Below are 27232 nucleotides of genomic sequence, written 5' to 3'. Positions count from 1 at the left end.
TTAGTTTTCGCATGATTTTGGAACGAGAATATATGTTTTTATTGTTTACAAAAAAAAGAAAACAAAATAAAAATTAAATAACAGCGTAAAATAAAAATTGACAAATAAAAGTGCGTATATCAAATTTCACATAACTCGCTCCGTAAAACAATAATCCTTCGTAAAGGCAAAGTCATACAAACGGATTGTAACCGGATTAATTTCTCAACGGTACAACAGGATGTCCGACAATTCCGTGGGAACGAAATACAAAAATATACGATAATATTCTGGATCGGTGAATTTCGGAAAACGGAAGCACTTCGGTACGGGATTATTTTTTTTTTCAATTGCCGCTTTCAGATAGACTAGACGGGCGAGCCCTTTTGCTACTCCATGTACGGTCAGTCGAAAAAGCCATCCTTTACGTTTTCCGACGATTCAATTTAACCGCGACTGAGTGAATCGTCAACGGACGGGCGCCGTCATGAAGTTGTCCAAGTAGATTGGATCTTATTGAATCCAGAACTGTCCTCCTGGAAAGGACGGAACGGACCTTCCTCTACTTGATGGGAACGAGCTCGCGTCCTCATAAAACAGTGTGCTCGCGTCGCTTATTCAGTATTGAATTGCGACATGAACATTGACGTCCGTTGTGAATCTCGAGTCAACACCTGGCACTACGACACACACCGAAGGAGAGACAACGGTCATGCCGAATTTAACGTCGCGAAAAAGTTGTCACGGACGAGCAGAGTTCACTTTTGATTGCCGACGATTGAACATTTTCGCGTCGTTCGCCGTGGATCGGTATGTCGTCATTTGAGGAGCAGACTTTCAAAATGCGTTTTATTCAAAATTTGTAATTTTCAAAAAACGAGAAAAAAAGAAACTACGCACTTTACAGAAAATAATAATATGTTAATATCAGTAGAATGTAAAATATATTAAACAAAATTACTTAATAACTGCTAAAAATGTTCAACAAATGCATTTTGTTTGTTTTTAGTAAAAAATCATAATGCATTTGAAACGTCTATGTTTTTTCAGCATATAAATTAACGATAAAAAAATGCTTTCTGAACATCTCAGAGTTATAATATAAGTTATTCTACACTGAACACTACGTCATCTCTAACTAAACAAATGAAACAAAACGCATTTTTAAAGTTTGTGCCTCATTTACTGGATAGTAGTCGGCAAAAGCGAAGGAAACGAGTGATCGAAATAAACGGAAGGAGTGAGTCGTCCCGAAAGACGATCTCCATAAAGCGTGGATCACACGACATTTTCGTTTGTAGGTAAATAGCGCGTTTTCGAAAATATGTCAAAAGTTTACCGAGGAAAAGGTTTTGTTGGATTAATTCTAGTTGGACGAATTAGAATTTGCTAATTAAATTTACTAAATTTTGAGAACCGGAGTTCCGATATAATCAGAAACTTCTTGTTCGTTCCATTTTCAATCAGACATTTTCCTCAGTGTTCAGCAAAAATATATTGCGCTAGTGGAGATTTTGTCGGAGATTAGGAACCTGGTATAAGGTAGTCACTTTTATCAGGATGTTACAGAAAATTAGTTGTAACAGGAAATAATCCATCAAAGCATAAGTTTTGATAGAATTTCAATGAACTGTCGGTTAAACGCTAAAACTAGATAACCGCGCGATAACTAGATAACTATCATTTTTGTGTTAGAACTTGCAGCTTATAGTACGGTACCATTATTTTATAGAGTAAAAGTATTTCGGTTTAACTAGCGGACTAATTTGTAAAATTCTAAAGTACTCGATGTACCTTTAACAGCTCCGATATTTCCTGAAATTCTCTCACCTTCCAATAAAATTTTTCAACTTTTCTGTAACTTGAAAGTGAAAAGACATGTTCTATGTTAAAAAAAATCCTGACAATAAGCGTGGTACTTCTTAAATGTCATATTCTGCTTAACGAATAGTTCTTGTTTTTATTCTTTATTTTAAGTGTATTTTAAGTATAATATTAAAAGTGGTCGCATCTGCTAACTTATTTATAGCTGTTTATCATCGTTTATTTCTTATTACTTTTTCAACTCCGTGGAGAAACGCGCAATCAACGGTTTCAAAACAATCAAAAGTGTTTATTAAATTTGTCAAAGTTCCGCAAATGAGTTAAATCGTAAAGCACCGAGTTCTGGGTTAAGTTGCCTATACTCGGCTAATGATTATAGAAAGCGCCGTGTAAGCTGCGCTTAAGCTTTGCCGACAACATAGACCCCTGGCAATTCATTCGATTAATTCGCGCGGGTGATTCAATAATGTTTCCTGCGAGGCAGCTTTTCGGGGCAAAAGTCGATTGCCGGCGCATCCCTCCCGGATATTGGAAGCCGAGGCTCAGGCAACAATGGAAAGGAACGCTTCCTTTTTAAACAGTGAGAAGAGTTACGACAGCTGGAACCGGTCGTCTGGATCGCACAGATTTTATTAATTCAGACAGAGATACAGTATTTCCTCTAAAGCTTATACGATTAAAAATCCGAATAAAAAAAGTAAATATCAAGATATTATATATGAAATCTCGAAATATTTCGAGTTCAATTACAGAAAAAAAAAGAACGCAGCAAGATCGTGCTGATAGGTGTATGTTCATTTATATCTTTTATTTATTGTGAATATAATTTAATTGTGGATTCAAAATAAGATAGATGCAAAAATAAAGTGTTACCATCATTAATATTTAATAAATAATCACTAAATCTATATTTATTTTTGTAATCATAGGAAATTATATACTTTAAAAATAAAAATTTGTAGTATTATCAATTTCTAATTAATGTAAACATTTAATAAACAAATCATTATTTCGTCACTTAAAAAATAGTATATTTTTGTATAAATTTAAGGAAAATTTAAATTTAATCTCATAGTTCAAAATAAAAAAAATTTAACGAATATAATTTTTTATTTAATCATTTTCAAAATCTATCTTTTTCTCTTTCTTATTATTTTAACCAGTTATTCATTGATACATTTATTGATGCATCTATTCCAAGAAGCAAAAATGCTCCATCCAAGCTCGAAAGCTGATACAATGTACTAACATAAGGGCAAAATATATGTGATGGCTCACCGAATATGGGATTCCCACGAAGCGTTGCCAGTCCACCAAGAGTTAATACGTGCGAGTGATCCGCTGTTACCACGAGGAGTGTTTCCGTGAGATCGACCTCCTTCATAACTGCTTCAACGGCTTCCTCCAGCGCTAGAGTCTCATCCAGGGCGCGATAAGCGTTGTTGTAATGGTGAGCATGGTCGATTCTTCCACCTAAAGAGAAACAGGCAACAGATATCGCTTATGAGAGGCTTATGAGATACTATCATTTATTAAAGTTATCTTCATATTACTTCATAAAATAATGTTCACATCACATCAAATTTATTTAAATATATCAATATTGTATTATTTTCTCTATCATAAAAAATGCATTTTTTGAATGTTAAAATAGTCTCAAATGTTAATTCTTATAACATTATTAGTTTAAAATGTTATTAGAATTTTTGTTTATTTTAAGAAAAATTTGTAAAATTTGTTGTAACAATTTATGATTACAATTTTCTTGTATCGATATCAGATAAAATAGTTCAATTTTAAACTGTATGTCTTCCTTTATCTATGATATCTTATTTGTTTGACATAAGGAGAAAATCATATTCAAGTTCGCGTTTTGTTTACTTCTATCCACATTCACGCGCGTGCCTGTACACAATGTTTATTATTTAATAGCTTCATTAATAGTTCTCAATTGGATTTTAATCAGTGGTGTCAATCATAAGTGAGATGGTGAGATGTTGTTCGTTGCCCATATAGTTCGGTCTGCGTGAGAGCAGCGGTTCCCGTTATCGCATTAACAAAGTTACACGAATGGACTTAACTTGATTATCGTGATAATTCTATCATGGCAAAATGGCGGCGTGACTGCGCACGCGAGCGTTCACCATAATAGCAATGATCAAAAAACAGCAGCAAAATTTTCACAGAGAGAAGTTTCAGCGTCATGCATTTTTCAGTTGAATTGTTATAACAGCAATAATAAATAACGACAAGAATAAAGATGAACAATGCAATGCGTTGTTCAAATTTTAACTCTAACTCGTTGAAATCCACATATAAAATTCTATTATATACAATTAGCTTATCAAGTGTCAAAAAAGTATAAAAATATTTATTTAAATTTATATGTTTATTGAGTGGATATCTATATTATTCAATGGAAAGTTTAAATTTCAACAAATTTGCGGAATAAAGTAATTTAAAAAAATTAAATAAAATATTAAAACAAAATACAAACAAGATAACGAAATTATTTTACTACAGTCACTTTTTGCTTATTGATAACTCGTTTCATATGGCGTTACGTATATATATAATATATACATATTTGACCGAGTCGGTTTCACTCCACACATATACAGGTCAGTGCATCAAATGCATTGCTTACAGTATGTGTATTCTCTCAGCTGTTATATGAAATAATTACTCCAGCTATTCGTTCTTTCGTGTATCAAATAACATTAATCTCATGCACAAACAACATTTGCGAAGGCTTGCATAATCATTTTACTTGCATTGGATTTATTCTTAAAGCTCCCTCACTAAAAATATTATTTTATTTTAAATAACATTATCGATGCTTTGTGTCACTTTATTCAGTCATAATATAGTTACATGTGTATAGCTTTCTATAATCAACTTATAAGGTAATTTTATATCATCAGTTGTTTCTAAATGTTGTATATAATACAACCAAAATTTTTTAATAACGAAATAAATTGCTATCCTAATTCACGTTCCAGTAGTTGACACGTTGACTGTAATGTCGTCGGTGATCTGCGCTTGACTTTTAGTGGCGCTCTGATGGTCACTGTAAGTGACCAACGTTATCGAAATTTTTGAAACACTCGTAAATAAATAAATGCCATTTGATGTAAAATTTTTGAATGGCATAAAAAGTTAAATAACGTAAAGTAACAATAAACAATTCAATACACACTATACATATAATACATTTTTATCATTACATACTTGTAAAGAAATTGTTGTATATACAAATAAGATATACAAACTAGCTGAGCAGATAACGTGTTAAATAATAGATTTTAATGGTAAAGTTAATTTAACAAAAATGTAACAAATAACTGTACGCCTATGTTGTAAAACAATTGCTTTTACGAACTAAACCACACATTCGCTGAAAAGAATATTTTATAATTATATTCTTTCCTAAATGTATCTTTCCTAAATCTTAAAAGAAAATTTACTTAGAAATTTTTAAAGCGAACACTTGAATAGCATATCTAATTCTTCTGCTCGTGGTATAAAAAGTTAAAGTATGTTTCAATGTTCGCGCTCGGTTCTCGACGCAACCGATCGTGAAATGCAAAAAGGTACGATCATCGATGGCACTTCGTCGGTTTTATAATCGTTAAGAGTATCACCGATAAAAGGCTGTAAAGAAGCCACGAGATAAACTATATCATAACCGGCGTTCTGAACTGACAGGCGTTGCTGAACTTGCATCGCTTGCACATCGCGAACAGACGACATCGATCTCCTCGTTACGCGTACGTCATTCATGTACAATAACATACTTATACAAACTCGCTCGATTGAGGTCCGACAGATTCAATTGCTGTGCACTGCGGGAACAAGAATCAGCTTTATTATAGGTATTATCCTAAAGGGAATTCAATCGATATAATATCACGTATAGAAAGACGTAACTGCTGCATTTAATTTTCTGTCGTATTCGAGTCTCGTTCGAATTTACTTGACTTGGAGAAGTAACGCATATAAATATATTCTTATATGCGTGCGTAGAAAGAACTCGCCTTGTTCAAAGCATTACAAGTGCTACATACATAATGTTCTGGAAAAGAACATTGGCAGTGGTTCGATCGCGAAGGGAATGAAAAATTCTGCATGAAAAAATAAGCCATAAGATGTTATAAAATTTCAGAGATTAAAAAAAAGACTTCTGAAAGTAATAGAATATTTTTTTTCGTATTAATTAATTTTGTTTACGCTAAAGATGGTCGAAAGTGAAATTGAACTGTTTGTTTTTGCAAGATAATTTTAATTGAATTTTAAGGGTTTTAATAAATAAACATTTTGTGTTATTACATATCTGCACACTCTGTAAACTGCATTTGGATTCTTAGTGCCCAATTACAATTTTATTACTTTATGTAAAACAGTCTTCTTTTTTAATTTTTTTCATGTGAGGCTTATGAAAAAATTGACTCTGCTCAATTATCTCTGCTCATATTTGTATGTATTGTATTAATGATTCAGAATACACAATAGAGACAGGATATTCATCATTATTACTTTGATGAATATTATTACTTTATAAATTGTTGAGAATGTTGTCTGAAAACAAAGTCTTATATAAAAATATCTTACTCTACGTTTTCGACTTATTTTTTCGTGTAGAATCCTTCTTCTCGATTGTATCGCGATTTTCCAGAACACTCTGTATAAGTTACTATAACGCAATTTATCGAAGAGAATCGTGACTTGACGAAATAAAAAAAAATGCTATGTGTTAAAGAACTGTTACATCTACAAGTATATAAACGTAAAAATTTTGAAATTCTCAATTTTCCTTGTTAAGAAAGATAAATCGAGAGTAAGAGAGGCACGAGAATATTATGATTTGATCTTGATAATTTATGGTTTCATCTTTTAATTTAGTTTCTTTTAATTAAAATATCTGCTACTTCTCTATCAAAACTTTGCCATCTGGATATCCAGAGTTTAAAGTTTCTATTTCGTTTTTCATATAAATTTAATGAAGTACTCTCATGGCAAATCCAATTACAACCATTAAGTTTGACAAGATTCACCTCGCTTATTTTTGTCGATACCTTGTCAAGCTGTATTCTATCGGATATATTTTGAATGTTCGACATCTCTTTGTGGTGCGCATCATAAATAACAAAATAGCTTAATACGTACAAAGAAATCGAAAAAAGCTATCGAAAGAACACGGGCCTTTCGTTGCTCGGGCTGTGTGTCGCAAATTGTTGCCTTCGCAGGATTGCCTGTTTCATGTAGTAAGAATATTATATTGTAGAATGAAAAATACTAAATGTCACTGGGGAAATAAAAACATCGTTAAAAATAAAGAGAACCCAACAAACTGCGACCTGCAAGAACAACGAGGTTCTCGTTGCTGTTAGCCTTTGTCAAAGCACGGTTAAAGCGCAAACAGTCGATAGCACGTTCGAACACCGCTGTAATAAAGCGAAACCGGCCTTGATTTCGGTTCTATCTTTATGCCGTTTACTCGAAACAGACGCCATCAACGCGTAAAACAACTGAGAAACGCTGAGAATAGAATGCAAAAGGATATTTCGGTTCATTTCATCCCTTTATCGATAGCGTTATACGTGTAACAGTATCCCATAAATAGATGAATAGAATAATGTACGTAATTGATCGTTTTGTATATAGAATGTCTTTAAAATACAATATTTTCCATGAAGGAAAAAGAAGCCACTAATTTTCTTCAGCAAAAAATAATTGCTTATTTTAGCTTCACAAGTTTTGTTAGAATAATTTCGATCGAAACAAATTAATTAAATCGGGCGAAACGTTAACTACGTGAACAAAATTTATTATCGATTATTTTTACAGTGATTACGACACGAGAAATCTCTTATTTCTTTGTATCAATGCCTTGATTATCCTTGAACTGAATCTCGATTGCTGTAATTCAATACAATGCCGCGCTATCTCAGTGATGACAGTTAGCGAATAGTTCGGCGGACAATCACTGCACTTCAATTATGACGCTTATTACAAACTATGATTATTATGAGCTTTCCTCTATCTCTGATTGTAGTAGTTTCTCGTAATAGCCATTCAGTTGACAGTAATAAAGGCACGATTTAAGCCAATATTACATTAAAGCTCTATATTAATAAAAGTAGCGCATTTCTTTGATCTGAGCCGAAATGCCAACAATTTTCCTATTGGCTAACGCTTTTTAAGCTTTTACGGCTATTATCTTTAAAAATGCTAGAAGGTTTGCGGATTATCGCCGAATTTTTGTCCATAGCTAAAGTCAACGTTTCGTGAACCGTTTCACTTCAGGACGAGAAGGGCATTGATACTGGAGCGCAGATTAAAAATTGTAATGTCATTATCATAATCGTAACTATAATTAATTACGATTATGATAATAATATTACAATTTTTTAATAACGATAATGGTAATGCCACTTTTAACGTATTGTTCTTTGCAGAAGTAACAGAATTCGACGGAAGTAACGCAGTTACGTGTAACGCTGTTATCATTACCATTCCTTTTTGTATAATATTAAGGAGTTTTTGCAATAACGTAAATCCAGATATGGTAAACGCTAAAGTTATCCTTTTCTTCATTAGTTGTTAAGAAGAAGATAACCTGACCTTAGCGTTCATCGTATCTGGATAAACGGTATTGCAAAAACTCCCTAATAACGTTACAATTTTTTATACTAACGCTAAGGTTGGAAAAGTCATTTTTTAAAAGTAACTCGTTATCATCATTACGCATTATTTATTAAAAGAAGTAACTCATTACTTTACTCATTACTTGTTATGTAACAATTAAAGTAATCAGTTATTTTCTTCAATGAATAACGAGTTACTTCTGAAAATGACTTTCACAATCTTGGCGTTATTGTTAGTATAAAAAATTGTAACGTCATAACCAAATTGTATTATAAGAAAGTAACAATATTGCAAGTAACGCGTTAATTCCCATCCCTACCGAGAACAATACGCAGAGAGAAAAAAAATCTGCATTTATATGCTAAATAATTATGTAAACCATAAGTAAATATTGATTTATATTTAAAAAAAAAACGTTACTTCATACGTGAATTCTTGAGTTACGTGTTTATGAAAAAGCTTATGTTTGTGCCTTTAGAAAACAATCTTCTAATTAATTTCTATATATTTCGAGGGAACGTTATGTTTGAGTTTTCTAACTTAACTTCTCTATGATTTTAGCGTTCGGTTCATCAAACTTTGTTGACAATTGTGAAATTTACAATGTAAACGTGTCCCGAAATTAACTTCTGTTTTAGGATTGTTTAGACTCTTAGTTATATCGGTACAGTCGAAGATTTGTGAAAAATCCGACAGCGAAAGCCAGGATATCTTTGGTCGCTTATCCCGCTTACGGACTTTAAATTTTAATCCAAACGGACAAGCGACTCGTCTGACAAATTACGTTCGTGCCGTTGATTTTAGGAAGCCGTTTTATAGGGGCTATCGAGTTCTTGCTGGTTTAGTAGCTCGTATCTGCTCCTCTACATTGCGGCTAGTCTCCCAACTAAAACTTAAAGTAAATACCACGGCGTTGTAACGGCACTTACTGCGAAATTAGTTCTGCTGTTTTCAACCGAGTGAATGCATAAGAAGATTAAACAATGCATTAGAATACGACCAATTTGAGCAATTTATAAATTTGAAATAATATATAATCATTAGTAATATAATAATTAGTATGTTACGTAAATTATAATATTATATTAATCGTATGTTCGGTAAATGTATGTAAAAGTTGATACGCTGGTAAATTGCACACCAAGCAATATTCTATGATTTCTAATTATAATTAATTAATGTCAATGTGTCATACATTGTGATATACATGGGATATAAATGAGAGAATTAATGAAATAGATACTAAAATAATTATACTATTCTAAATATTAGACAGGTCGCTTTGCAATTATTATTGTCGTAATATACCGTAATATAAATTTCATTTTATCAATATAGTTAGTGTAACTATTTGCATTTTTCTTCTCAATTATTTACGTCAAAATAGATGTAAAAGTTGCTCGATTTTGTATACGTAGACACGAAGGCACAAAGTGCCTTTACTCTTTATCTAATCATAAACCTTTCCATTTAATTTTCCTGTTTTTAATGCTACTGTCACATTTCTGCTGCTAAATACGCGGCCGGAAGTGAGTTCTCTCATTGGATTAGGAAGAATGATAAGACATTAACCTTAGCCGCATTATCGCTTTTTTACGAGCAACATAGATCGAACGTTAATTCGTAGAAATGACAATCTCTTACATTAAACCATTTTTATTAAAAAAGATAAAATTACCTTGGATACATTTTCCCGTTCCATTTTAATTTCACGTGAATAATTTTCATTATCGTTTATATTAAAACATTTGTATAAAAATAATACCGAAAAGATAAAAATTTATATTGTTCCCTTTAGAGATTAAAATCTTATTAAATAAAATCTTATTAAATAAATATTGTTTTTATAGATGTCATAATAAAAAAGATTTAGAATTTAATGTAAGCCGAAATAAGATTTCGTTTCAAAATCATAGAAACATATAGAGTGTCAAAAATAGTAATAATATTGATGGACTATTATTTTGTACGGAAGATACAGACAAAATTGATACTTGAATATTGCAATAAGCACTTATTGTCCCTTTCATAAGAAATTCATGGACGACATTTCAGCCACATTGAACCACAAAAATATGGTTTCAAGGGGCAATAAAGATATTTTATCGTGTGGTAATAATACATGTTCTTATTCATTCAATGACACAAAGCCTCGAGGATGAAGGAGATTATGTGGTGGAATAACACGTGAGCTCTAAACATCGTGTAAGCGGGTTTCGTTTTCCTGCGATAAATTCCATGTGGGAATATGAGTGTATGTCTAAGAAGAGAAGGATATTCTGTTTCAAGCAATGTACACCGCGCGCGTTCATAAAAAAATAATCTTATAAATATTATATTTATCCTTCTTTGATGAAAAGTTTACAGAAACTAGATAGTTCTATTTCATTGGTTGGTTCTAAAATGTCAATAAATATACAAGTATACACTAAAGCAAGCTTGTGTTTCATTAAAATAAAAGATTTAGAAATTTGAAAACACTGCAGTACACAAATTAATTGAATACCAATAATTGTGTATGTATAAATACATAATATTAGTATTTAATAAATTTGTTACAATTATTAGTATTCAATTAATTGTGTAATCATTTTGGCGTTTCTATTACCATCACATTTAAATAAAAATTTCGAATGATTTTAACTAAACACACGTAGGTTAAAATAATTATTACTAAGCATATTACTGCCAACATCTACTGACTAACGACGTATGTGCATCGTTCAAAATTAATATTCAGATGACCCATTTAGCTTCCAAGCTTGACATTCCCTACCCTATCCAAAATCTGACCGCGTAACTATGCATCAGAGAATGTGACGTGTAAACACATCCATCGACCACTGAAACTCAGTCGACAGCGGCCCGACGTGCAAACGAGCCTCAGGTCGACTTGAGGTTTATCTCGGATAAGGGCTTAACAGGAAGTCCGGACGTTATGCGTTTATCTTTGTGAACGACTGACAGAAAAATATGACTTCCGGCCCAGATTTGCTATTTCTTCTCGGATAATCAATACAAAAATCTGTATCTGCAAAGTAAAAAGCATGAGTACAAAATATTTAAAAAATAAGAGATCTTCGAATACTATTTATTTATTTAATCTCTCTCTCTCTCTCTCTCTCTCTCTCTCTCTCTCTCTCTCTCTCTCATAGACATTTTCTTTTAAAATCAGACTGTTGTAAATTTTTTGTTTTATTCTATGCTCCGTTGTGACCCTAAAATATTACGGAACCATTTATGACAAATTATTAAAGATATTTATAAATGTAGTTTTAACGGATTGGAAAAAATACTCCACGATTCAAACTAATGAATAAGTAATTTTGACGATTTTCATTATTAAAAAAAATTATTCGTTTTCCATTTATTCCATTTTAGTCTTATTTTTTATTGTCATCTCATATATTAACTGTTTGTATAAAAACACTAGACAAAAAAAAATTGAAATTATTTTGCTGAAATTAAAATTTTCAGTGGAACAGTAACTGCTCTAATAAATTTGCTCTAATTTTCTTTATAAAAGAGAGATTTAATAACTTTATAAAAGAGACATTAAATAAATAACAATTTTGTTTTTTCATAATTATATAAACATACAAAACATCAAATAATCATCGATAAAATATATTGTTATTATAAAGTGCGTATATATAAGGTGATAAAAGCATATATTAGTGCGATAAAATATCTTTATTGCCTCTTAAACCCGTATTTTCGCAATCCAAGCGCATTAGATTAACGCGTTTATCGCGCTCAAAGAAATGCTCCTGCGGTACTCTCGATGATTCGCGAGCGATAAATCGCATCGAAATGTATTAAGGTGCAGCGAACTTTCCCAACTAGCCGGGAGCAACAGTTGTCGCGCGCTGTGAAACTTTAGTCGTGGCAGCGAGATCTGACGCCGATTGCAAGCAAAACGAGGAAAATGCAACCGCGAAACGAGGATAGGTCCTCTGATGAAGTTTCCCTGGAAGTGTTCGGATGATCTGAAGCTTGGCAATCAACGTTACCACAGTGTACGGAATTACAGTTTTCGCGCGCGAATTGCTTGGATCGTTCACGTTTATTCCGAAATATGTAACGTGTAGTAATATTGATATACGAGATACATCTCATGTACATGCAAATTCTAGAAGTACATTCCAATTTTGAATTTATTATAGCAATAAATGACAACGACAGAATTTCGTAATGTATAGTTTCCGTGAAAATTTCATAATTTATATAGAGAAATTATAAATAATAAATATACACAATTTACAATATATTAACCAATACTCACTCCAAATCAGCTGATTCTTTTAGATCAAATAAATATTCACGAGTACTTGTAGTGTCTGCATTAAATCAGAAACTAAACGCACCATAGTTATTATATATAGCGCTCTTTCTTTGTTTGAAATCATATTGTACGAATATTTTATCCACAATATATTGCCGTATATTTCATGCACGCAATAAAAAACCGTATACACTGCAGACAAAGAATATTTATAACTTGAAAAGAAAGAATCCTTTTTTAAAAACGACCATGTGGCGCCTTTCAGCTTCAAAATGAGCAAATGCGTGAATGTGTGAAAAATATGGGAAGAGAATACTTTTCAAAGTTAAATCTATTTCAAAGACAATTTACATTCTTTATGTATCATTGAATAAGTGCGAAATTTAGTTATTACAGAGGAACAAAAATATAATAGAACATACGGTAGTATCAACACATCTGTTTTTATTTTACTGTTGGTGAGTCCGTTCTAATGATCAAAATTGTCTATTTGTAAACAAACTTGTTTTTGCGTACGTTTACCTGTAAAACAGATAATTAATCTACCGTTTTTCATTAATCAGTGCAATGTGTATTGCAAAAAAATTGAATCATCGTACTGTAGGTTAGAACTTGTAAACAAGATTTTTAATTAAACGCGTGGTTTTTTCGTATTACAGTCGTGCTTAAGTGACCTACTACATATATTACACGTAAACATGTACAACATTTCACATCTCAATGAAGAAAGATAACGCTGTATATCAAGTAAATATATACGGAATTTATTTTTATTTTTTTTTCTTATAATTAATCTACATAATATAATATTATTACTTTGTGAAAAAAAATACAAACTGCTAAATTGAAAAATTCCTAAACAAATTTAATTAAAATAAAAGAAATACTTCAAGAAAATATTTTGTAAATTAACTACTCTGCGGAGTTTGTAAATAAAATAAATTTATGTTTAAAATCAGAATTTAATCCAGAATAACACAAATATAACATGAATAATACAAAAAAAGATTATAGATTAAAACAAATTTTTTTTGAGCATATTTTAATTTAACGACTCTAACTAGTTTTTCAAGTGCATTAAAGAAAATTGTTTGATAAGGTTAATTATATAAATTCGCTTTAATTATCCGTACGTATTAAATTTCTCATGCAAATCTTTTAAATGAAGAAAGACATGCAAAGCGCCAGTAAAATAATGATAAAATTACGCTGGTTTGTATGGTTTTGTAATCCAAAAAAGAAGAATAGTTTGTTAAATTTTTGTGCGCTAAATCTTAATCCGCATGCAAAAAATCTTCTGGTACGTCAGATTAAAAAAAATGGGATTCAAATTCCTAAAAAATGCATTTTTATGACTTTTTTTTTGAAAACTTTTAGCTAATAAATTTGATGTGTTACAGACATCAAAAAGAATTAAAATTAAAGTTTGAATATTTTGTATTTATGATAAAAGTGATATAATTATATTTTTAATGCAAGCATCATTAAATCTCAAACGTGCTTTATTTAAAGAGAATTGCAAGGGCATTCAATGATGTCTGGAAAACTATTACTGATTCTTTTTTCAACAAATGAAACGTTGATTCACAATAAAATTTAATGAGAAAATTTTATATTACATGGATTTGTCATAATTTTTCAGTAAAGTACAATGTAACAAGTTCTTCTTTTATTATTATTTCTTACAATTTTTATTAACAATAATAGTTTAACAAAGAAAAAAAAGAATTTTTTGTAATCACATTTTAATCCCATTTATGAAATCCATACTTGACATTTTCCTATGTTCAACAATTTCGTAGTGTGCTTGAATAGAGCAATCATTTTCCTGTAATCGTTTGCTGTACGTGCCTAAAAATAAATCACGTAGAGATACGATGATACCTGCGGTAAAAAAGTCAATATTTTTATATTTTCAAAGCACAATACTCGAGCTTTAATTTGAAATCTCTTTTTGAAATCTCTACAATGTCGGATTTATTTTTTAATATAGCTTAAAATCCATTTTTGAAGAGCTTTAACACCATTTTTCTCTAAAAATTAAAGCTATAGAACATTTTTACTTGCAGATTCGGATTGAGCGCACAAAAAACTTTAATAAACTACTTCTCTTTTTCAAAAACACTTAAAATATAGATATAGACAATATTTATTCATATATATGAATATATTTTGTTCGTATGTACATATATTGAATATTTTATTTTGTATATATACATATATATATATATATATATATATATATGCAAAAGCTATTTAATAATTAAAATAAATATAAAGCTATCTTTTTAAGTTAATGAATTTGTACACAAATAAAAAAAATAATTGCAACACTTCTACGAATTTTTTAAATACTCACTTGTTTTAATGAACAACTTTTTGACTTCATGTGTAAGTACTACAACTTACATGTACAGTTTTAATTTATTTAAAACGTTTTCTATTTTGATGCATTTTTTTTCAGCAGTGCATTTTCTGCACTGCAGAGCTTTATAAATATCTAGTACACTTGTGTGACATGTCAGTCTTTCTTAGTACCATTCGGTAACTGGAAAGTGTTAATTAAATTGTTGCAATCTACAAATGCAAGTAGCTACTTTGCATAAGCAACTTCGACGCAAAGTTTTGAAACTTACTTATATATATGCACATACGAGAAAATGCGATGGAGTTTCATTCTGCCAACAAAGATACGTTCTTTATCAACGCTATGCATCGATTTTAGCAATTTTTGTACAATATAACAACAAAATATCAATTGCCAGATTACTCACAGAAGATAGAAAACGATAAAATGAATAGGGTATAAAATGCTAACTCAACTTTTATATGAGAAACGCTTTTCCTCATTTTGTCCGCTATAATCCGTTATAACTATAATATTTTTGTTATAATATATAACTGATATATCATAAAAGTGAAAATCAATTTGCAAATGATATTAATGGATTAAAATAAGAAGGATTTAGTAAAGCGCTATATAAAAGAATTATAATTGAAATAAAAGAATATTGACTGAAATATCAATTACGTTTAACCCTCTCATTATACATTTAACATATTAATTTAACATATCAAAAGTCAATACATAATTTCAATATTAAGTTAAATTTTATTCTGTTATTTTAAAAGAAAATGAATAACTTATAAATTTCACTTTTAAATAAAAATTCAATGTCGAAGCTAAAAATTTAAGTTAGGAAGAAAAATATCATTCACTTTAATTTTCATTAAAAAATTCATTTTGTTCAAAACATCTGTGAATAGCCCATATAATTTTAAAATTTTCCATGTAAAAGTGGTCCACACTTTGATATTTATCATGCGTCTGTTCATGATTTACTTCCGTTATAAATCGTCCGCTATTTGTCATCTTCGATGCCGATGGTTTTTCACCGAAACAACTCGCTGACAACTCATGCGCGTTCTCGATTTACAGAATCAAATAATCCGAATACGTAGAAATGATTTATTATAATACACGCATTCGACGCTCGTATATAATCGCGGTTTATTGTATTGCTGACTAAATCGAAATTTGGAATGTGTGAACGTGCATAAAAGCGCGTGGCTTTCACACGTCGGACAGCCGCATTAAATTGCAAATGCTTTTTTTTTTCATTTATTATTTTTTTTTAAATCTCTTCGCACCTATATGAATTCTATTTGGATCTACTCGCGACTAGATCGATGGAACAATCTGCGATCGAATGTTATAAATTCTAACGTTAATTTAAATTCATCGATCATTAGCATCATTCATCTTCATCTAAATAAATTATTTGTTTTGTTATGTAAATTGGAAATCAATTAATTCTTATGTTCTCATTTTCCGTATCATGTTGGATATATCAATTATTCATTATTTTCATAACAGAAGACAGTCTTTTTTTTTAGATAAAGTAGAATTTATGTATTAATTATTTTTGAGAAATACGAATAAAATTTGAAGAAATTAATTTATCAGTACTATATTAACAAAATTTTCAGTACGAAATATACCATACGAAATACTGTTTGAGAAACACTGATCTACAGGAATTGCGATTCGTATAGAGACATTGGATATGCGAACGGAATGTAAATATGGAAATTAATCTTCTGAAATGTACGCATATCGGAAACCGTAACCGCATTGAGGAAGCGGTCAACTCCTATAAAAGCCTGGAAGCCATTTTACGAAAATAATAGTCACTCGATAACCGTGAATCTATGTGTTCTTCGAGCTTGTATAACAAATGTGACTACTAATATAGCATACTATCACTTAAATATGTTATTTCGCGAATACATATTCTACGCTGGTAAGAGCCGACTATTTTACTTTGCTTTTAATCGCATTTTAAATAACGAGAATAGATAAATATGCCAAAATTGTGCTGCAAGCGAGGCATCTAAATCGCATTAATTCTCAGACAATGAAATCACTAAAAAATAATGTTAAAAAACATTATGTGTTTATGCTCCAGTTTTAGCATAAAATTATTGTTACAAGTTGTTCTCGCTTCTCGAGAGTTATAATTTTTGTATTTAGAAACAGTCATGTAAATACGTCGTCGCGTGTGTAAAGACCGCCGCTTTCATTTCTCAAAGTAATGCCTCAAACCGACTCTCAGTGTTGAGACGTATCTCACTGAAGATGTATTTCGCGACTGTTACTCCTTTCGCCGCCGCGAACAAAGTTGTAAGTGGCTCTTTCTCTCTGATGTCGTAACTTTTGACTTACCCTCCACGAAGAGGAAGTATCCCTCGGGATTGTTCGCCAGTATCCGAAGCGCCTTAATCGCCATCTCAGCTAGAGAAGGATCGCCGGTGTCGTTCGTGTTCCGGTCGACGTTGAAGTCCATGTGAGAATAGGCGAAGAGTCCTGCGGCGAAGAAAATAAGTCTTGGCAAGTAATCCGATCGTGTTACATGAAAACAAGTTTGAAACCGTATGGACAAATATAAAAAAATGTAAAAGGTATTAAAACTGAAATGCCACACAAAATATAAATAAATAAATATATATAAAATATTAAGAACGAGAAATAGAAAATAAATCATTATGCAATTGCAGAATTTGTAAAATCTACAATGAATTATTTTAAGAAAAATAAAAATAAAAATACCCGACCATAATCATTTATAAAAAACGACCAAAACACATATTTACATTATTTATATTCTTCATATTATTTATAGATTTACATTTTGTTATTTTGCCGTTTTGTTGCTCGTTAATTCATGACGATTTATACTTTGTCCCTTATAATTTACAATATCTATTAAAATTTATTTCGGATGTATATATATTTGTTTTGAGTTATCATGCTTTTCACAAATTATTGTTAAATAACATTAATTGATTACAACGCAACAATAATTCAAAATTTCACTCTATTGATCAACAGTTAACTATCTTATTAGCTAGATACACAGAGAAATTATCAATAGCAATCGATAGGCACGTGTAATCTCATATTCCGAGTGATGAATGTATAATAATTAATACACTGATTACGAGAGTGACAATAGCGTGCAATTAATACAATACAACGGCTAATCGCATCACGCCCAAGTACAAATGATCGATGAAACTATATTCTTGTAAGTCAAATCATGCATTCTATGAATTTAAGGTTTATAATTTAACATGCATTTTCAATGTAAATTAAATCATTAACAAACAATTATGCAACAAGCCGTTATTAGTATTATAATAAAGCAAATATTAAACATTATTAAATTTTTCTATTTTAATGTGAAAATATTATGTCATGCGATAAAAAGTTTAAAATTAATTTAATCATCAAATCTATTAATTAAATAAGTAAAGCAATAAAAAATAAAAATCGGATAGTGGTCAAAAGAACACATAGATATTAAAAATACTCATAAAATTTGCAATATATAATATAATATAACACAATATAAAAGTTCAATTCTGTAATTAAAATTGCCAAATTTTTGGAATAAAATATTGCACTACAAACACATCGGAAAAAACAAGAGTTTATAAAATAAAAGCTCTCTCAGTTATTTTTGTATAGGATTCTATACAAAAACCAAACTAAAACAACCAAATTAAAACAATTTTTTTACGACTTGAACAGGATATAGTGCATAATTAATTTAATAACGAACGGAATTCAAAATTAGCTAATACAGCATATTCCAACATGATTAAATTCCAATGTGATTGACTAACCATGTATATAATTTTATTAGGATATTCTAAATCGAAATTATATTATTTACATGATCAATTAGGGTAATCAAGATTATCCAATAAACAATGTGATTTTTCAACAGAATAATATAAATAATTATCAAGATAATTAATAATGTTGAAGTATTTATTTGTACTAATGAATAGAAAATGTTTAAAATATTTTAGAAGAATTTAATAGTTGATCATAGCATTTGAAATCATAACATATCTCATTCAATAGTCTCCTTGCTTCAATCTAATAATAATTAATAATTAATTTTTATATAATGTGTTATAATGTGTCATGGCCCAAAAAGCAGTAATTAAATCCTATATTAAATTTTATAAAGATATTATATTAAAACTTATTATTACTTACCTAATAAGCGATTAACTCTTCGCGTGTCCACCTTTTCAAACTGTTCCTTATTAGCGACGTATTTTGCGGTTATGTTTCTTTTACGATGATTCCTGGACCACTCTTCAATAAGATTTCTACCATCCAACCTTCTGCCTTCTTTTTCCGGCTCTTCGGGGTCTAAAGTCACCTTCGGTACAAAATGGCGTCTCCCACCACCAAGTATCACCTATATCGATTAATTAAGATGAAAATAACGTAATATTATTATAATGTACAGTTGTTATATATAATTTTTAATTTGATAAGAATCAATCAAACTTAAGAGGTTAAATTTTTCCGAATTCATTGTTTTGTTTGATAGGATCCTCCGTCGAATCGAGAGACTTAAATTTACCAGAAACGCCGTATTCCTCGATCTCTGATTCTATCTTCGTGATAAGACACGAAGAACCGACTTTAATGAGAAAGAAAGTTTCACCTCAACTTTTCCGGGAAGATGAGCACCAATAAAATTGCCCGCGGAGTTCCTTGCTTCGTTCAGACTTCGAAGCAAAGATTTTTTTCAAAAATAGCACACCACAAATTATTCCAAAGGTAGGATCATTAATTAATCCTGTCGAGCTTAATTTGTCCATTAGAATGCACTTTTTCATCGTCACTTTTTTAAATATCTAAACATTTAATTATTTAATATTTTATTTAAAATATAGAACGTGATATGCCTTTTCAGATATAATTAGCCAATATTTTTAATTCCTTAGAAAAATATGTTTACTGTAAAAAGTTCAGAGATTTTTCTCTTACAAAAAATAATACTTTTAAATAGTTCAGGTTAGCAATCTATTCTCTGTTCGTTTCGCTGGTTTGATTGGAAGAGAAAGGGGCAGAACAAGAGCTACGTGATAAAAGACGTGAATAAACTGCGAAACATACGTTTTATGTCTACCGACACAAGATAGAAGGCGCAATAAAACGTGATAAAGGAGACGAACGAGTCCCCGATACGAATTTTATGTTCACTCGTATGCAAGAACGAATCATACTGTGAAAAACTTCTATACGTCATCTGACGAATGTAATCGTATCAGACAGGCGTTACATTTTCGATTGTCGAACCTTTCAACTTTTCGCAGATCAGGCAATAGAACATCTAAACACTTTTTTCAATTTTATCGCAATGTGAGACTCGTATTCGTTTCGCACGAAATGATTTCATTAAAAATTCTGTTCATTAATTTCACTTAAAATATTTACACGAAATGTTATTATTTAATTCAATTTGCGTGAAAAGCTCACAGTAAAAGTAATATCGGTCAAATCTTATGTTGTTTGAAATAATAAATCGTAATGTAATATCGAGATACTCGCAATTGTTAAAAAATTTTGTAAAACGCTACATAAAAAGAACGGTTTTGCTGAAATATCTAAAAATGTAGCTAGATACAGATCTGTAAAAATAATTTTATCGGAATATAAAAATAATTATGCTCAAGTTGGTTACTAAAATGGCAAAACTTCTTACAGCATTGTTTGAGATTCCTATGTAATTATTTTGATAGTACAAACTTATTTTCAGATCTATATATCTAATTAAATTTTTAAATAGATACTTCAGCAAAATTGTTTTTTTTTCCAAATATAAGATAATAGTATAATAATGTAATCTGAATTACAATTGTAAGTACGACGCGTAGAATAAAAATAATAAAATGTGAGTAATAAGGCAGAAATCATCTCTTTTCGAATAGAGATGTTACCTAACTACACCCGGAGGAATATATTCATCGAACTTACATAAGGTGTAACAAATTATCGAATATTCTCCACACATGAACAGAAGGATATTATTACGTACAGTAATGTTACAGCCAGGCTCGTCCTCAAGCAGCTGACGCGCAATGTCTTTGCAAGAGGTACGTGCAGCAGGTGGCACTTTGCCGTCGTCCTCCCAGTAACGGCTGGCCGCGTGTGCATAAAGAGCCGCTGGTGTCGCGTGTGTAACCCTGGTGGTTGTAACCAGCCCCGTCGATTTGCCTGCGATCAAAAAAAACCCTATTATTGTCTTCTCGCGGTGAATTTTTCTCGTTTCCTTTCTCTCGCCCTCTTCATCTTTTTGTACGATTTCCTCTCTCTCTCTCTCTCTCTCTCTCTCTCTTCTCTTCTTGTTCTCCACCGGTAAAGTTTGCGACTTGTACGTGCTTTCGTAAATCACCCTTTCGGATCCTCGCAGTCGTTCGTATCCGCATCTGACTTTATCGCGTTTAAGCGGGCCAAGCGTGCACCGTCACCGACGTAGACCCGGAAGACAAATTCCCCGAGTAGTGACCCCCGAGGCGAATCAGTACGATTTATACTTCATTGGGGGTGAAGTGGATTTTAGAATGTCGAACTGAGCAGGGGATAGAGCCGTACGGGGATTATTACCGGCGAGGTCGGCCGATGTATTATTCAGGGAAACGTCGAATTGACTGTATCGTATTTTAACTACGATGCGGTTACACTAAATTACTTATTCTCAAGTGTAAATAAACGTTAATGACAATCTGAATCTTTCAAAATTTTGGGATTAATTTCTCTCTTAAAAAATATTTAACGTTCTGCGGTTGTATACGGAGTACATATAAAATGATTTCTAAATATAACTTAAAATTACCATAATATTCTCTTATTTTCTCTCCCCCCCCCCTCCCTCATGATTATAAAAATAAATCCTTTCAAAATCTAAATTCGCATTAAGACAATATTTCAAATATATAGTTTCATTTTCAAAAAATAAGGATATGACTAAATGTAATATTCATTATGGCAGATATTTTTTTAATCGTTCTTTTGACATTCACAAATGTACTATCTTCATATTATAGATATAATAACACTGGTTTACAAAATTTTGTACAAAAATATATAGACTGTTCGACGTAGAATCTGCCATCAAAATATTTCAGAACCAATAAGATTTAAGACTTTTTTTAAACAAATATAGAAAGTTTTAAATTAAAATAAAGTGTTAATCATTTAATTTTTGTTTTTCATATTATTTTAGATTGATTTTACATACACGGACAGAATTTTTTTTTTAAATATATCTTAAAAATATGTAGTTGTGGTACAATACATATTTTAAAGATTTGTACCATGCACTTCAGTAAAATTGATCAAACTTATTTTATACTTTATTGTAATTATATTAATGGATGAGAGAGATTTACATTAAAATTTTTCGAAATACAATGTTCTCCCACGACTATCATATTTTCAGGGTAAACTCTAAAAAAAATTCTCTCCGTGTATTAGAGTCAGCAGTTACTATAGAATGTTTTCATCTTGATAACTTTTTTCAATTATCATCAAATCTTAGTAGAAATATTTGCTTCGTTCATCACTTATCGCACTCAATTTATTTGGAAAAAATGTTATATCTTAAAAATAACGTGTTAAATCTAAAAATTAATACGCTATATCTTAAAAATTCGATTTGATGCTATAGAATTTTTCTGGAAGCAAATTCAAATTTAGTGGTCTAAATTACGTTTATAAAAGTTATTTTCTTTTCTTGTACTAAAAATTATTCAGAGTTTATAAATTAGTGTAATTGAATTTTATTGATTAAAGTAGAGCAAAGTTACGTTTGAAGCCTCTGGCCACGATCAGAGAATTGAAATTACAAAGGGTCGCTCGACCCAGAGATCGTATGTTAATTACACAAGCATTCACAATAATCTTGCCAGCCGACGGAGATTTCGTTTAACGTGAACGGGCTAAGAAATTAACTTGGCACGCAGAGCTTATGCAACGTGTGCAGTCCTCTACTAGGATCAGTAATTAGAGGAGTGCAGGCTGCAGCATAGGTGGCTCGATGTTAATCGACCCGAGTGTGTCGATGCATGGTTCTTCATTAAAGATCCGCCGAGAGTCTCTTTGATCTCGATATTCCTACTCGAAATTATCACTGCGTGATCTCGTTTAATTCATGACTTTATTTGTCGATCACACAAAACACGAAATTGTCAATGGCAATTTGGAAATTAATATCAATTTTAGACTTGAAAAAAATATGCTGCAGCATTACGAATAATTTGAAGAAGAATAAAATCAACTGCATTTCACATAAAAATGAACTAATATAACACTCTAAAAAAATATCGGTATGGATTTAACATCTCTGGTGTGGATTAAGTATCTGTACGATGTCTATATAATTATTATTGTGTTGGTGTTAATATCAACATCAACATGGTGTGGATTCAAATCTTTAGTGTTTATATCGACACCATTATGGTATGGATTTAAAACTCACGATGTGAATTTGAAACCCATGGTGTTAGTCAACTTTCAAAATTATAAAAGTATCAATCACTATACAATTAATAATTATATAATTATATTAAATTATTATAGAATTGTTATAAAATTTAAAAAAATATCAATTTTGAAAAAAAAGGGCTGAATGTTCCGGAAGATAGATTTTTATTCGCAAAGAGCACTTATTATGAATTCCACACACAATTAAATTAAAAAAGAATATTAAAATTATAACATATAAAACTAATAAAAATTTAATGATTGTTAACAAGTCAAACATATTATATATGCATTATACGTTAAGATCGTGATAAAACTTTTAAAGAGTTATCCGTCTATCTTTTCACATCCTTGAAATAATTGGAATCCAGCTGCGCAAGTTTTGAGAACCTTGTTACAAAAACATTAAAGTCATTAAACTGATATTTAATTATATATCTTGTTCCAGAGATTAAATTATTTTGGCAAGCAGTAAAGGCTTCTAGTAATGGCGTGAGTGTACGACAGAACTTTGTTTCTTCGTTAACTTCAAGTGACTCTACTTTAAGAGGAATTTAATTTGAGGCTTAGCTGTCGAGTTATCTGAAGTTTAAAATTAAAACATTGTAAAAACAGCTGGTGTACTGATCGAATTTTTGCAAGAAAAGAAAATCTCAAAATCCCGAATACTTACATTCAAGAAATGTGAAAACCCGAACAGCCCATTTTTAATCCTGCAAAATTGCGAAAAAATTTAGCCAACGCTATGGTCTCTTTTTTATGCGTATCTATAAATTTCACCGAAAAGGAACGAAATGGCCTACATCAAGATGTTCCTGGGTCGGGGGTTTGCGAACGTAAATATTCCTGCGGGATCGTTCGCCGGATCCTCGGCGGTCGTACCCAATTCGTTCCCCGCTTTCCGATGGGCGAAACGATGGTGTGATTTCGTAGGTCGCGCACGACCCGCGATTCAAGATGATAATTCAAGGAGTTCTGGAGCACCGGATGTAACCGGTGGAATCCCGATTCGCCCCTCGAGATGCATGAAATGGACCGTAGTAAGTCGCGCCGCAGCTCGAAGACAGGAGGTCCTATTCCCGCAACTTATCCCTTTCGCAAGTGAAGTCGCTTTAATGCGCGAACTCCTTAGCAAATCGCGATATCGGCAAATGACATTTCGAATCTCTGGGTTTACATCTAACAGGATATGGACACTTCCACCGATTCGCTATGAAAACGGATATTGATCGGATGATATTTTATTTTATTTTAAAGTATCGATACTTAATGGTATCGACATCACATGCAGTTGCGAGAAGAGCACAATCAATATCTCTGCTATAGTAAATTGATAAAGAAAACATCAATTATCGTATATCGATATTTTCTCTATCAGTTTTGCTATAGCAGAATTTCTTGTGTTTATCGTGACTGCAATATAATTATATTATAATTTTAATGTATTTATTTTCCTCTTTTGTATGTTTTATTTTATTAAAAAAAAATATAAATATGTCAAAATTAATATAATTATATCGTAGTTATGATAAGCATAAGAAATATCTCAGTTATAGTAAACTCTACCATTTTACAATTTTCGCAATTTTAACAAGACATTAATTACTAAAAATTGTTAAAAATTGGTCTTCAATAATTTTTTACTCAAATACTATCAACTTTACAGAAAAACTGCAAAAGACAAAAATTGTTTATTTTTTTCTCATAGAGCTCTAAGAATTTTTTCAGAATTTTTTATCAACTTTTTACTAGTGCATTTTTTTATTTTTACCAATATGAGAAAATACAGTATTAAAAAATTCTGAAAAAATTCTGAAAAAATTTTTAGAACTCTATGAAAAGAAAATAAACAATTTTTTCTCCTTCAAGTCTCTTATATTTTTTCTGTAAAGTTGATACAATAGTATTTGAGTAAAAAATTATTCAACCAATTTTCGGCAATTAATATCTTGTTAACTATTACGAAAATTGCAAAATTATGAAGAACTTTTCTCCTCAGTTTAGTTCATTCTGCCTCTGTGCGAAAGATTTATCGTTACTTTGGAACACCCTGTATATAATGAATATATTATATAATATATCACGAGATAAATAAAATAAAATATATATAAAGGAAGAGAATATATCAAAATTACGTTTTAATTCTATATTCTTACAGTCTCATCTATTCTAATTTCCTCCGTACTTTTTTCGTTTCTTCATTTTTTTTTTCGTTTATTTTATTATTCCACGTTTCTCGCCTTATTGCATGAGAACGACGATTAATCTTCGAGTGATAGATAACCGTACCGTTCGCTCTCAATTATCGCCTTTATTATCTTCACTATCCCGCGAACGTTTTTTCTGCACTCTCCTGTGTTTTCAATTCCCATGCTTCTTCTCGTTCATTCGACGTCGAATTTCCATCGCTGCCGTGCATCACCTCACGTCGCAGCGTTGCCCTAAAGAACGTGACAAACCGCCGACGAGAGGGCCAAAAAGCCACGGTGCGGCCGCGCGGAAAGCCAGGAGTGTCAACGGCAAACTGCGCGCGATTAATCAGCTGGGCCATTCATCTTAATGATCGCGCCAAAGCAAGCTCGTCCTTTCATGCCCGCGTGTACATACAACGCCGGTAGCGCGCGTGTCAGCAACGCGTACGCTTGCATACATATTGCCGGAGTTGCGCCGGCCGGTTCTGGCAACGTGTCAACTGCTCAAAAACACAATACATACAAACCGCTATTTGTTACCGGACACGGAAACGATACGCGCGGTGGTCAAGTTTTGTCATAATATATCACGATATCGCGCGTCTTAGTAAAAAAGAAATCCCGTTAATTGGTTAGCTCCGGTCTATTAAATCCTTGACACCGCGATGATATTACACCTCCAATTGTGTGTGACAAAGAGATTGTACTCTCGATTAATCACTTCTCACCTGTCGATAGCAGATTCGAGTTTGTTAGTGGAAAAAGATACTCCCCCCCCTCCCCCTAGTCGACAAACTAAAATTAATATAACATCAATGTTATAATTTTGCACTTAATAATATAAATGTAACTTGATATGGTGTTACGTATAACAGTTACACTGTTGAATGCGAAGTTATAATATTCCACTCGCACAGCACACATCCAGTAACATTGCTGCAACATTTGCAATGTTACTGTAATACTACTGGAACGTTGCAATGCCAGTGTAATTTTACTGGAATGTTGCAATGTTGCTAGAATGATCTGTGCTATATTGAAGCTGCATAACACTGCAAATGTTGCAACATTCACATAACACACATATACCAGCACACATACTTATGTACTTTACGCACGTGCAGTCCTAATGTGATTTTTATATTTAAATTATTGTGTATATATACAGGATGTTTCTGAAATAACGTCCACTTATGATACAGTGCTATTTCTAATAAAGAAAACTCAGTCGAAAAGTCTTCTATCATTTTCCAATTTTCGCAATATTTTTTTTTTAGTTATTCAATGTGAGCAAAATGTCTAAAATCGACGTGTAAGACAACTTTAAGGTATCTTCAAGAGTTTTTCTTTAAGAAACATTTTCAAAATATTTCACAAAGAACACTGAAAGATATCTTAAAATTGTCGATTTATCTATCTTATCGATTTATTGTCGATTTATATATCTTA

At 31.4% G+C, this 27232-nt stretch overlaps 1 protein-coding gene across 1 annotated transcript in view; it reads right to left on the bottom strand.

Moving 5' to 3' along the window:
• LOC108751228 overlaps positions 1-21535 on the bottom strand; it is a 94536-nt gene extending 73001 nt beyond the window's left edge. The window contains 5 exon segments of the mRNA XM_018491302.1: positions 3082-3276; positions 17463-17603; positions 19308-19515; positions 21145-21323; positions 21502-21535. Coding sequence (XP_018346804.1) covers positions 3082-3276; positions 17463-17603; positions 19308-19515; positions 21145-21323; positions 21502-21535 — 757 coding nt within the window.
• Positions 21536-27232: the final 5697 nt, after the last annotated feature.

This window comes from Trachymyrmex septentrionalis, unplaced genomic scaffold (assembly GCF_001594115.1).
Source record: "Trachymyrmex septentrionalis isolate Tsep2-gDNA-1 unplaced genomic scaffold, Tsep1.0 scaffold42, whole genome shotgun sequence".
Taxonomy (NCBI): domain Eukaryota; kingdom Metazoa; phylum Arthropoda; class Insecta; order Hymenoptera; family Formicidae; genus Trachymyrmex; species Trachymyrmex septentrionalis.
The sequence above is the reverse complement of the archived record's forward strand: the minus strand, read 5'-3'. Positions and strand labels throughout refer to the sequence as shown.